This window comes from Catharus ustulatus, chromosome 2, assembly GCF_009819885.2.
Source record: "Catharus ustulatus isolate bCatUst1 chromosome 2, bCatUst1.pri.v2, whole genome shotgun sequence".
NCBI classification, from domain to species: domain Eukaryota; kingdom Metazoa; phylum Chordata; class Aves; order Passeriformes; family Turdidae; genus Catharus; species Catharus ustulatus.
In genome coordinates, this window is record NC_046222.1 from 73,385,917 (window position 1) to 73,399,772 (window position 13,856).

Sequence of the window (13,856 nt, forward strand, 5' to 3'; positions counted from 1 at the left end):
ATCCTTTTGCATGAATGCTCAGAGAGTGAGGAATTACTGGAGAAAACCATGGGGGTCCTTAGAGGAAAACACAAGATCCTCTGTATTTTTTATCAATTTTTTTATTAATTGGTTGTGTTTACAAAGATTTTGCATATTTGATATTTCACCTTCTCTTCTTGGAAAAATTTGGGGCAAATATAGCAATTAAAAAGATGGAATCTCTATTCAGTGTGCACTTCTACCTTTTCATTTTAATAGGCCATGTTAAAATATCACATCAATAGTTCCTCTTACCTCAAACAGGCTAATGATATGAAACTTAGGTGGACTGAGAATACTGAACAATAGTCATTGAATATTTTTGCTTGCAAAAAGTACAAAAACTCCTCAAGAAAATACCAAAAGAGATAAACATCAGCTTTCTAATACAGGGAAGAATCTATATTCTCCCAAATCAAGCAACTATCATACTCTTACTTTCCCAATACACTAAATATCAGCCTTGTTGGACAAAGATATTTTAGACTGTTTTCAGAGGTAAGTAAGTCTTCCATGTTTGTTCAGCATGCCAGTCTGTCTCTCTCAGTAACTTTTGAAGCTATACACCAATTTTAGTCAAATTTGTTGTAAAGGTATTGGTTTAATTCAATTTCAGTAAAACTAAGCAACTGGCTAGAAAAGAAACTCTGTTCATTAAGCCTTTGAAGAAAAACCTTCACAGGGAGTCTGACTCTTTGAGAAACATGAAAATCCACATATTTTGAGCTGGGTGTAGTTGGAGGGCTACGTGGTCACCTCAAGGTTAGCCTGTGTTTAAAATTTATATCCTGTCACATATCTGCACCCACAGACAACACCCCAGGAAACAGGATTCATTAGTTTGACTTTCCTGGGATTACTGTGGTATGCAAATTTCATAATTCCTTTATCAGATCTGTGAAATGTGTTTATATTAGAAACAGGAGAAGCAGTTTCATATTAAGGATGAAACTGAATTTAGTTTGCCAAGCTGGGGTTCTGCAGGCCCTTCAAGGTGAAGCTACAAACTTTTCAAGAAGCAAACTGGATTAAACAGGTGTGATAACTGAGCACTCAATCTGTATTAAACTTTTATCTATTTCAACCTATGTAATAGTACTTTAGGTTTCCAAAGTTCTTCTACATGCTCATTTTCAAGATGTTTTTCTGCAATTTGCAGATAAGAAGAGCCCCTCTGTTGCGATTAAAAGCAGACAACAGGCGACTCATGATAGTAATAAACGCCGGACCCTTTTGCAAGACAACAGCTGGATAAAGAAGAGGCCTGAGGAGGAAAGGTAAGACAAATATGAAATACATTTTTACCATATTTAGTTCAGTATGCCATGTACCTTTGCATGGAATATCTACTTTTGCATGGATGGTATCAACCAGAATTATAGGAATTCAATCAAATAACTTATTTATTTATTTAATGAGGTCTTGATTGCCTTTTGGAAATATTAGTTTGCTGAATATATACTGAATGTTTTTCATTGGGACTTTTGAATGCTGAGTATTTAATGAATTTCTGCTCTACAAGTAAAATCTGACTTTCATGTGTCTAGGTTGCAAGTTTATGATCTTATTTTTTATAAGCAAGAAGATTATAAATCTTGGCAAGTTTTTTTAAGGAGCCTAAGTCAGAATCAATTTAAATTTACTCAAATGTAAACTAGGACTTAAATTACAGCAGAAACAATGCCTTGGAACCCTGCTATCATTATCTGGTCCATGAACAGCTTGTAAGAAGAGATAATTCTTACCCTAAAATGCCTGGAATTTTTGTCTGCAGAGTTCTGCAGCTGGTGCAATTACAGTGGTAGTGGACAGCTGTGAAATCTGATTGAAGACAGAAAAATTTTGCCAAGAAAAAGTTATCTATTTTAATTGCGCATTGTTTTTCTTTTGCTTGAAGTGCTGATGAAAACTACGGAAGGGCTGTGCTTAACCAATACAAATCCCAAGACAGCCTACACAGGTATGGTAGAGTATCTGAACATCTTCCTAATTATATCACCAAAGAAAACAGAGTATCCTTTTACTATATCCTGAACAAAGCAAAGAACTTGCTTTGGTCAGTTTTAATCTATACATATTTTCATTGTAAGTCTGACTCCAGTGTCAATAATTGATCACTGCAGTGGATCCAGGGTTAGATCTGTTGACACCTGGAGAGTCTAAAACCCTGCATGGTACCTTAATCTGAGACATAGATACTCTTTTATTAATGATGAGTTGTTCAATAAAATCAGTGACCAAAGTGACACTTCTGTATTTTTTATTACAGCAGTAGCACAAATGAAAAGGAAGATCAGAAAGCTGTACTTGGACGATACAGATCTGATACCACTTTGGACAGGTACGGCTTTTTTTCTGGATGGATTATATGTTGTGATTGTCATACCTGGGAGAGACCTTAAAAATGAAAGCATGAATGAAGTCAGTGCTTTTTTTAAAGTTTTCTTATTTACTAAGCATTTAAGTAAAAGACTTTGAATTATTTTTGCACAAATTTTCAATGAGACAAATTAAAATGTGATTTGAGAAAAGATTCTTTTGGTATCTTCTCTTTTTTTTTGGTACCTATTTCTGTGTATTCTTGTCCTCATAAATGTAAGTATCTTTCCACAGCTGATAACCACTCCTCCCCAATTTCCTCCTTTTCAAACTCTGAACCAAAAATTATATCTGCAATAGCTAAGCACAACATGACTAAACCCATAATTCTTTGCAAATACTAAGATCAGTACCAATATCAGTCATGCTTGTCATACAGGTTCTTAATTTGAATGTTTTGTTCAGCCTTGACCTCTGCTGGGTTAAGACATGACTGTGCGTGTGTTTGCAAATTCTTTCCGTGTTGCATCTTCAGAATCCAGCCACCCTTAACATGATGTATCCAGAACATGCTGAGGCTATGGAGAACCAGCACTTAAATGCACACTGTGGGAAGATTGCAATTTATTTAGTTGGGTTTTAGCACTGTGTTATTTTATTTCATGATCCTTACTTCTCTTGTAAGAAACAATGCAAAATAGTTACACAAAATTTGCCTTCTCCACAGGAGTTGGCAAAAGAATAGGCTAGAGACCTGTGCAGTATCATCACCCTGCCTATTCTTCTACAGCCCAGGAAATTCTGCAGTATTGGTTCACTCACCATGAGGAAGCCATTCTATAACTTCAATTTACCTGTTGCTCTTCTTTGTATTTTTCTATTTCCATATTAGTTTTTTGATCTGGGAATCCAAATCTCCGTGTAGGTATTTAAAATGGGTGCACACCTTGTATAAACACAGAGAAGTAATAACAATGGTTTTTATTTCGTTTGCAATTCCTCCCCTTGTACTTCATAACACTGAGTTTGCTCTTTTGAGTGCTGCTAAGAATTGAGTTTTAATTTGCACAACATTATCTGTATAATTCCAAGATTTCTTTTTTGGGCGATAATTGCTGGTTCAGAGACCAATTGTTTCTCTTGGCAGGCGTTACTTTGCATCCAAGAAAAGTGAATGTCATCTGCCATTTTAGAAACCTGACATGTTAGCAGATGACTTCTGAAAAGCTTTGCCAGTCGCCATTTGTTTTGACTACCATGAAGTGATGACATTGGCAAGCAACATCATCCCAACTCTCCTTTTTTCCAGATAATTCATGAGTGTATAGAAGAACACAGGTTTTGTACAGATCTCTCCTTCTCTCTGGAAACTTGTCATTTATTTCAAACCTTAGTTTCTTACATTTTAAGCGGTTTTTTCTCTATTACCCATGGCAGGTCAGTTTTCTTAAGAACACTTAAAACAGACTTCTGTGAAGCTTTTTTGGGAAATTCAAGTAGCATATAGCACCTATTTCACATTTATCCAGATGGCCACTCACTTCAAAAGAATTTTTAAAGCTTGATTTTCATGCCTCCAAACCTGATTGCAAATTTAGAAGTCATAGGACAAATTCAATTTCTACAGAGTCACTGAGCAGCACTGTTCTTTTGTACTCCATATCTTTTTGGTTTATGCTGAGATATTGAAGTATCTGAACTATTTCAAGTTGTAAGCTGACTGTCTTTTTGTACACACAAATATCTAACTTAAAAGGCTCTTAATATGCAAGTGATGACAAAGTATACAAAAAGGGATTTTAGGTGTAAATAAGAATTGTACCAAGTGGAGAACATCCTTCCCAGAGGAAGCAGAAGTATTATTAGGAACTAATTCTTTGACAAAGATGGGAGAAACCTTAATAGTCAGGTAGAGATGGAAACAGCATTGCTATTTTTCCAAGAACCAAATGATCCTAATCCAGAATAGCTTCCAGAAACATTTCCTAACTGTATCTGTAGCAATTAGATCTGGATAGATGAGACAGAAGCAAATGACATACTTTTATTGTTTGCTTAATCTAATACTTTGTAATGATAAAAATTACTAGGAAAGGATCAGAAAGTGAAGCAGAAACCATTGCAGTGTGTGGTATGAACCTGCTTTCCAATCTTGAACGCTGCATGCATAATTTCACTGATGTGAAGAAACTACAATAGAACCAGGGGGGAAAAAAAAAAGAGGAAGGTAAGAAATGATGGAATAGCTTTCATAGGAAAACTATCTTAGAAGACAAAAGGTCCTCAACTTGGAGAAAAAATAATATAGGGAAACTGAGTAAGAAAAGAATATTTTCTGTTTGTTTTACTATAAGAATGAGGACATACTCTATAAATGTTAGGGTAAATTATTAAGAAAAAGAAAAGAAAAAGAAAAGAAAAGAAAAAGAAAAGAAAAGAAAAGAACATTTCTTTTTCCTTTAATACCTATATTAATTGTAAAAGTCACCACCACGGGATACTGTGGAGGTCAGAAATTTAACTTGGTTCAGATAAACATTACATGTGTAAATGGACCATCGATCCAGAGGTGTCTATTGGAGACAGCGTTGAGGATGTGAAGAGAGGATATTTATTCTTCGATTCCTTATAAGAAGCTTGAATGTTATACAAGAAGTTAACATAATGCTTACCTTTCTTTCTTTTTTTTTTTTTTAAAACTTCTGCCACATTGAGCAGCAATGGAGTAGAATGCCAGATTGAACCTTTAAGGCTTTAAAATGAGAAAATACAAAACTATGTAAAGCATTGTGCTGGAATTTTGAAAATACACAATGAAATGTGAAAGAAATGCTGGTTCCCTGGTGAGCAGGGAATGAGAGGGAACTCTGGGGTTTGCATCTACAGCAGTGCCAGCAGGGTTAGTGAGACCTCTAGTGACCTTCCCAGCAACTGTGGCTGCTGTCACAGTCACAAGCTGACAGGAGAGGCTTCTTTGTAAAATTGCATTTAAGATTTGCAAAAGACACCGAGCACACTCTGGTGCAGATTGTGCCCCAGAACCCCCTGGAAGGCTTTTCATTAAATACAGTAGTACTCTGTGCTACTCGAAGGCAGGATACAAAATATTTTATATGTAACATCAGATTAGTTCTCAGATTAATTATTTTGCATGTATAGCTTCAGTTTATAGATGAGAATAAATAATTTTTAAAAATTATGTAAGTAGTAACTCAAGAAGTGTTTCAGCTGATTTAATCAAATATTTAAGATAACTCTCCCAACTTACTATTTCTCCTCTATTTCAATGTACATCACTTTATATTTAAGCTTTTCAGAGTCCCCCAGTTCTTACTAAAGAATATTCCATATATGGGAAGTAAACTGGAATTAAATAAGAACCTAATCTGCTTCAGCTATGATAGCTACATGGTGTTTCCTGTGAAAATTTTGAAGGGTTTTAGGCAACAACTGTAGAATCCATAAAGTGCTTAAAAATCATGTGGTTGTTTCTTCATGTAAATTTCATGGCTTAGTGAAATCAGTTCAAGAAAAAAGAATCCAACTTCTTTGATAGATATTTTTCCTGTAGGTCAATACCATGCTTTGCCAGGGATTTTGCACTAGATTATTTTCACATCACATTGGTCTATTAAATCTGTGAATAAAACAAGACTGTTGCATCTCTCAAGGAATGGTGAGGCAGAAAAAATGCAATAGCTCTTTGTGTACTGCTTGACTGAACATTGCTTTCTTTCTGGCATTTTGACCTAATTCAAAGGAGTTGTAATAAATTGTTAGCAACAGTTAGGTATAATACAGCATTTTTGTTTGAACATCATCTTGGAAAACTTTTTCAGTGAGCTACATAGAGTCTTCAGAAAATAATGCACTAAATTTATATAATATTTCAGCTTCTATTCTCTACCTTTTGTGCTACGGGAATATTTATGATACTGGGATATCAGTACACAGGGCAAAATGATACTCCATCTTTTAATTTTATGGAGTATGGATTTTTTTTTAAAAATAGAGTGTATATTATAAATAATTCCTGTGTTTCTGACAGAATTCCAGCCGGAAGTGATACTGAAAAAATAAATAAGTCCCCAACTCTGAATCATAAGCAAAACAACAGGTATGAATTTCAGAAACATTATCACCTAAGTATTATGTATTATAATTTATCATGTATCATTTATCATGCATTATCATCTGTTATATATTTCCATAACTTTAGAATTAATTTACATACCAAGATTATGTAGAGAAATTATTTGTATGGCATATGGCCTGGTGCAGGCTTCATTTGACCACCAGACCTCTAGTACCTAAGCATCTATATCTAAATAAGCATAGACTCATTTTATAGTCAGTGAGAAGAAAAAAATTCATTAAAATAAGAACAATTTTCCTTAAAGAAACCTATTTTTCCACACAGTTTAAAAGGGAGACCAGCTCAGATTACACATTTACTCCGCATAATGATTATTTAATAATTACAGTATTTAAAGTACAAAAAAAAGATAAAAAATAAGAGTATTTTGAAAAATGTGGGTATGTTCTAGAGCTTCAGATTTCTCTGCATAAATTTACCAAATACAATACATGATTCTGAGGAAGGATAATGAAAAAGTTCTATTTAATGCTTTCGGTGGAAAATGTCATTGTACATTGCCAGTGGAAAACTTGAGTAGCAAAACACAAAAAATAGTTTTTTAATAAGCTAGCTGATTTTTCCAGTGGAAACCTTTTCTTTTGTGAGAAGGCCAGTCTTTTGATTAAAACAGTTTTAATCTAAAATAAGTTAACACAACACTGTTAATTTATTACTTAAAAAGTTGTTATGATCCAGAGGTGGTCACTGTATATATCTGTGATGTAATTCCACAATACTGAAAAATTATTTTCTAAAAAACTTGCACTTATTACCTGATGGAAATTTTCATTTAAGGCAGTCAGAAGAGCTCAGCCACCCTACTTGTAAATGCAAAGGGACAAATGCATCGCTTTGTGCCTTCATCAATGTCAGTAGAATTCTGTCAGTAATAAATTACATAGAACACAGTTGCTAGAGAGCACAGCAATTAAAAGTCATCTTGTGGAGAGTTGAGATATTACTCTGAAGAGCAAATCAGTATCTGTGGCATTTCAAGTTCAACTGAGGTCACTCTTTCAAATTATAATTTTTCACCATTATGTCGTAAATCATGGTGATGATAACACATGAAGCATCATATAAATTGGATTTTATAGGGTTTTTTTTTTTTGGAGAGGTATTTTTAAAAGACTAACAATTAATTCTGAAGTGGGACTTAAGAGAGATTTAAATTGTATATATTTTTTCCTGACAGAGAGCAAATGATTTGTAAAGCACTATTCTTCAATTACTGTTATTATGAATTGCCGATCACTATCATTAAGAGTTGCAGAAGATAACACAATAACTTTTTGATAAATTTTATGAGAAATCACTGGCTTGGATTTTATATAGGATATTTTTACATATTTTACATAACATATCATAACATAAAGCATTCTAATTGAACAAGAAACAAAATTTAGAGTAAGAAAATGAAAGATATTATTATTATTATAGTGTTTGGAGACTAAAGTGCAGGTAGAGAAGTCAAGATTTTAAGAAGTCAGAAATTACTTGGGATATCAAGTAAAAATGCAGCTGTCTAAACATCAGAACTCCTTAAGGTCTCCCACATCTTGTGTCCTTGGAGGTATATAAACATAGTTATAGCATTTACCATAGACATTTGTATCATTCTGATTGCAAAAATAATATTTCTCTTTTTTTGTTTTTTAAATATATTTTAAAATAATATGTTTTCTGAAGATAAACTCACTAGGTGTATTTCCTTAACAGACAATCTTGGACTCCTAATGCAGCATCCACAAACACTCCAGTCACTTCTCCAATCAAGAAAAAGAGGTATTCATTGCCACCACTTCTTGGTTGCCAGAGGGCAACTGTGATAAGTCTCTGTAATGTACCATAATTACATTAAAAAATTACCAACTTCCTCCTCCAGCACACTCAAACTCCTCAGCAAGCTTCAAGAATTAAACTTTTACACCCTCTGTCTTTTTTCCATGGGATTTACAAGTTTTGTCCCTGTAGAGCCAGTTTTGTGAGCCTGGTGGACGTGGCACAATGGGTGCTGACTCTTGGCTGCAGCCCCTAACTTAACTAGTGTACTCATTTTTAGTGTACGGTTTTAAAGCATTGTAGCTCACTGTAATTGTGAAATTTCTGATGCCAAGCTTGACCCTGTGATGTTGCAATGCATAAGAACCACAGTTTTCTGAATGATACACAGCTATGTTTAAAAATCCGGATTTCTGATAGCATTATCTAGGTAAGATTAAAAACAGAGTGTAGAACTAAATACATTTTTAATTTAATATTTAGATATCCATAGTTTTCTGCATCCTTTCCAGCTGCAAATTCTGTTTATTTGTGATTCTCTGTTTCATATTTAATGCATTAAAATGTGATCAGTAGAATAATGAATGTAGAAATTAAAATGTCATTGTATTTATATTAACAGACCTGTTTGGTGGAAGTTTATGGTGTTTTCAGTCCAGTAGTTCTCTTCAGGGTCTTGGAAGATACGGAAGGCCATCAATGAATTGCACTGCTTCTGGTGTAATTGTTTTTTACCTCATAAACAATTGCTGGATTGATAGTTTTTTTCACAAAAAAGGAACAGAAAGTGCTTGTGCTGCTTATGTGACCTCTAATAGCCTGATTGTGTTTCTTGTGTTGATATTTGACACTCTTTTGTGCATTTTATCTGGTTGTCCTTTCCACTTATTTGTACCACTCAGGTTACAGAAAAGACCAACTAGAGTCACAGAATACTTTTTTCACAATAGATAAAATTACTGTATTATTTCCCATTCCATTCAGTTTTCCGTAAATATGGTCTAAAAAGTACCAACATGCAGTCTTTGAAAATACTGATAATTTAAGAAAAGTTTCAGGTATTTTTACATCAGTTCTGTTCTAACACTCACAGTGTGCTGTTCAGGCCCAGAGCATCAAATTAATGCTGAAAAAAATTATTTATTAAAATTTACAGGCAATCTTGGATGCCTCCCCCAGTTTCGAGTAGTAAGACTCCAACAGAAACAGTGGAAAGCAAACGGTGAGTATCAGTGATCTCTGGTTATTTTATTTCCTAACTCTTGGCTACAGCTAATTTTGGGAGCAAGAAAGCAGGGCAGTTCTTTGATGGATTGAGTTTTATGCAGAAGATGCTTGGCAAAGAGAAAGCATCCAATGCCTAAGTACAGTAAATTCACGAATACAAGCCGCACTGAGTATAAGCCGCATCTCTGGGTGTTGGCAAATATTTCGGTTTTTGTCCATAGATAAGCCGCACACGAATATAAGCCGCTCTGTCGTTCGCAGCGAGGACCCGCGTGCAATTAGTAACAGAACCGCGGGAGGGCGGGGTTTACTGGCTGAGCTAAGGCTGTGCAGGCTCGGCCCGCTAGGGGCCGCTGACGGGGCCAGGTGGCCCAGCCCGGCGCTGCCGCTCGGGGCCGGCCGCCGCTGCCCCTGGGCTCGGTCACCCCGGGTCGGCGCTGCCCCGCGTTGGCAGGCAGGGACGGAGCTTCCCCCGCTCCTACGGCAGCGGCGGCGGGCGGGGACGGAGCTTTCCCGCGCCCGTGGTGCCGGCGGCGGGTGCGGACAAAGCACCCCGCCTCCTCCCCGAGCCGCAGCAATGGTGGCGCGGGGCCCCCGTCGGCTCCCCGAGACGCGGCAATGGCGGCGCGCACTTCCCCCCCCTCCCCGGGCCGCGGCAATGGCTGCGCAGGGCTCCCGTCGGCCCCCCCGAGCCGCGGCAATGGCGGCGCCCCCCCCCGTCGGCTCCCCGGGCCGCGGCAATGGCGGCGCTTCCCCCCCGTCGGCTCCCCGGGCCGCGGCAATGGCGGCGCCCCCCCCCCCCGTCGGCTCCCCGGGCCGCGGCAATGGCGGCGCCCCCCCCCCCCCCCCTCCTCCCCTGGGCTGCAGCAGAGGAGGAAAGAGAGCTCTCCCGCCTCTCTCCCCACCCCCCGTGCTGCCTGCAGGGAGCCAGGGCAACACGGTAACACTGTAACAATTGCGAAATGCCAGCTTTTACTGGCCGGTGCTTGGCTCGGCACTCTGGCTGGCACGTCTGGGGTTGTAAATGTCAGAAAATTATTAATATATTAGCCGCACCCGACTATTAGCCGCACTTCCGGGTTTCCACCAAAATTTTTGTCAGATTGCTGCGGCTTGTATTCGTGAAATTACTGTACTTGTTTGGGCTCTTAGCAGCCTGATGCCCAGCACTGACTGGGTTCTGAGCATATTAAGGGCCAGCAACTTGAGGTTACGTGAGTGCTCACAAAATTTTTCTATCACACTTACAATTCTTTCTTCACAGTTTCACTTTGGACTATTCCATTTATTTATCCTCAAGGCAAATGTGCTGTACAGAGACTGGCCATAAGGGCAGGGATCTGTTGGTGCCATTTGGGTTCACTTGGCCCTTTTGGGTATCACTGTGAAGAAATGTCAAAATCTACTAAGTCCCCTGTCAGCAAAATATCCAAGAACAAGCAATCAGACTAAAGTTACTTGCAGATGAATGTTTGAGTTTTTTACTGAAGTTGTGGTTGTTTTCTGGTAGACTAGAAAGAGAACAGGGAACAGTTTTTTTGTGCTCTTATCTAAAAGCAGAATATGCATGGTTTAAAATATTAATAAATAAACCTCCATGGTATTCTTTGCTTATGTCCACTCTTTGCTGCAGCATGGCCTTCTGCTTCCCTAATTTTAATCTGGGAAACTTCCAACAGGAGTCTTATGTGCAGCAATGAAGAAAATTAAATGAAACAGAAATGAATGGATACACTGTGAAGTTAGATATAAGCCTTGGTAGACTATTGCCCAGGGAGTCTATGGAATGTCTGGCACTGGAAGATTTAAAACCAAGTTTAGCAATTATTTTAAATCTTTTACTACCCTCTATCTGTTTGGTCAAGATTCAAAGTCACTCTCCACCCAGCAGAAAGATGGCTTATAGATGTTGAAGTTCATTGTCTTTGAAGTCAGTCCTTACTAGATGTTCTCAATGTGCCAACTGAGAAGAATATATCTGACCTCATTTCAGTATCTTGCTAAGATCATGATAATTTTGAAAGAATAGGACAATGGTCTATATGGAACATAGTTCCAATAGCAAGCTAGAACTCCTGTATTCTTCTCAACACTAATTATCCAGCTATTCCTCCAGTCTTGCAGTTCAGAGAAGACTGAAAACAGGCATATTCTTTTTGAAGTTTTTTTGAACCTTCCTCGATCCTCTAACAATGTTTCCATCACAAACAGCTAGTAAAAAAGTGATGGGCATTTAATGATTACAGTAATTTCGCAATTATAAGCTGCACCTGATTATAAACCGCACTTCCAGGTGTTGGCAACTTTTCGTTCTTTGTCCATATATAAACTGCACGGGATTATAAGGTACACTTTCATTTGCAGTGAGGATCCGCGTGCAACTTTCACAAAGTTGCCATTTAGCAACAGAATCGCAGGATCGTGGGGTTTACTGGCTCGACTCGGGGCCATGCGGGCTCGCACTTCCGGGTTGGCAAATTTCTGAACTTCATCCATATTGGCCTCTCCGGAGTAAAAGCCGCACTTCGGGGTTCGGACCAAAATTTTAGTCAAAAGGGTGCAGCTTATACTCGTGAAATTACTGTATTTGGTTTAGCTTTTAAAAGTGCTTTGAAGATGTAAAAGCTATTTCAAATTGTGAATATTACAATAACTAAAAATAGTTATCAAAGAAAAACCTTTTACTTGCCTGTGAGTTTCAGGAAATAAAGTGCCATGCATAGACGCTAATAAGCACAGTTTCTAAAGGTCACTATCAGTTTTAAAGACTGAGCAAAGAGCTATGTCAGCTATGTCTTTTCTTCACATTTGAGAATGGCTGACTGCTCTGCTATCCTCAGGAAGAGAGTCCAGCAATCACAGATATGCGGTTTTCTTGGTCAGGGTTATTTATATACAGTAATTTCACGATTATAAGCCGCACCATTTTGACTAAAATTTTGGTCCGAACCCAAAGTGCGGCTTATACTCAGGTGCGGCTTATATATGGACAAAGAACAAAAAGTTGCTGTCCTAGTTTGGAGGACAGGTGTCTGCTGAGAAAGGCACGAGCTTCTCTTTGAAATGGAGAATGTAAACCCCCTCTCTCCAAATTATTACAATTTGGAAATCAAGGGGGTTTCAGGCAAAAATATGGGAATTAGGAATAACAGTTCTTTTCTAGGGAAATGAAAATAGAAATACAGTACTACAAAGAAACAAACTCCAAACCCTGACAAAGTCAGTGTACAACCTGACACCCTGTTAGGCAGGGTGTTGGTATCAGTCCCATTAAATGGTGGCTGCATCCTCCTGCAGTGACAGATGTGATTCAGTTGAAGCAGTGCTCCTGTACAAGGTGCAGTTTCCCTCCGGAGGTGCAGTGGTGATGTGGAGAAATCCAGTTTTCCTCTGGAGTCCAGTGGAGAAAGGGGCTACCTTAGTGTCCCAAAGCCTCTGTTTTTATCTTGGTAAGAAATGTTGGGCTCTTTCCCCTGGCTGGAGCAACTCCCAAAGGGATGCAGTAATTTTATCAGTCCCACAGTGGGACTCAATGGGCCATTAGCAGACAATGACTCCCTGGAGGAAGGATGGGGTGTGAAAAGATAAAGAACAATGCCCTGCCTGGTTTCAATGGATGGCCCATTAGCACATTATCTGCCGTTGAGATAAGGATCACTGTCCCCACCCTCAACAGACGGTGATAGAACAGATACCTTTTATCACACTCTGTATTGTAAACTGCGGCTTATAATCAGGTGCGGCTTATATATGGACAAAAAAACAAAAAGGTGCTGAAACCCAGAAGTGCGGCTTATACTCAGTGCGGCTTATAATCGTGAAATTACTGTACTTTTGAAATTCTGATATCTAATTCTAGCCTTTCATAGTTAAACCTTATACAGTAATTTCACGACCATAAGGCGCACCGGACTATAAGGCGCACCCCCTGGGAGCCGGCACATTTCGCAACTTTGTAGATCAGATAAGGTGCACCGGACTATAAGGTGCACTTTTTTTTGCAGCGAGGCTCCGCCCCCAGCTCCCCCTGCAGGGTTGCTGGCCAAGGCTCCGCCTCAACCTGGCAACCATGGGTCCCCGGGCCCTCCTGTACCCGGCGGGGCCAGGCTATGTCCGCCGCTGCTCTGTGGAGCGTCCCTGGGGCCAGGCTATGTCTGCCGCCGCCGCTCCGTGCAGCGTCCCTGGGGCCCCACTACTCCAGGAGTTCCCTGGCGCTCCGAGTGTCACACACCTCCCTGGTGCACCGGGAACCCCACGCTGCTGGTGCGCTCTGGAAGTCCCCCGGTCGCTCCGGGTGACCCAATGCCAGCAGGCTTACCCCGCGCCGCTGCTGCCCTGATGCCGGCGGGGCTCGCTCCGTGCCACCGCT

The 13,856-nt window shown here is 39.0% G+C and overlaps 1 protein-coding gene across 5 annotated transcripts in view; it reads left to right on the forward strand.

The window, feature by feature from the left end:
* The window catches only part of SCEL (sciellin), a 151,673-nt gene that overhangs the window by 109,184 nt on the left and 28,633 nt on the right, over positions 1–13,856 (forward strand). For 4 of the 5 annotated variants that reach the window (XM_033051566.1, XM_033051565.1, XM_033051567.1 and 1 more), the window contains 6 exons: positions 1,181–1,298; positions 1,919–1,981; positions 2,291–2,362; positions 6,389–6,457; positions 8,198–8,263; positions 9,417–9,482. In XM_033051566.1, coding sequence (XP_032907457.1) covers positions 1,181–1,298; positions 1,919–1,981; positions 2,291–2,362; positions 6,389–6,457; positions 8,198–8,263; positions 9,417–9,482 — 454 coding nt within the window. The remainder of the gene's footprint in view (positions 1–1,180; positions 1,299–1,918; positions 1,982–2,290; positions 2,363–6,388; positions 6,458–8,197; positions 8,264–9,416; positions 9,483–13,856) is intronic. The other variant, XM_033051569.1, reaches the window with a different exon arrangement.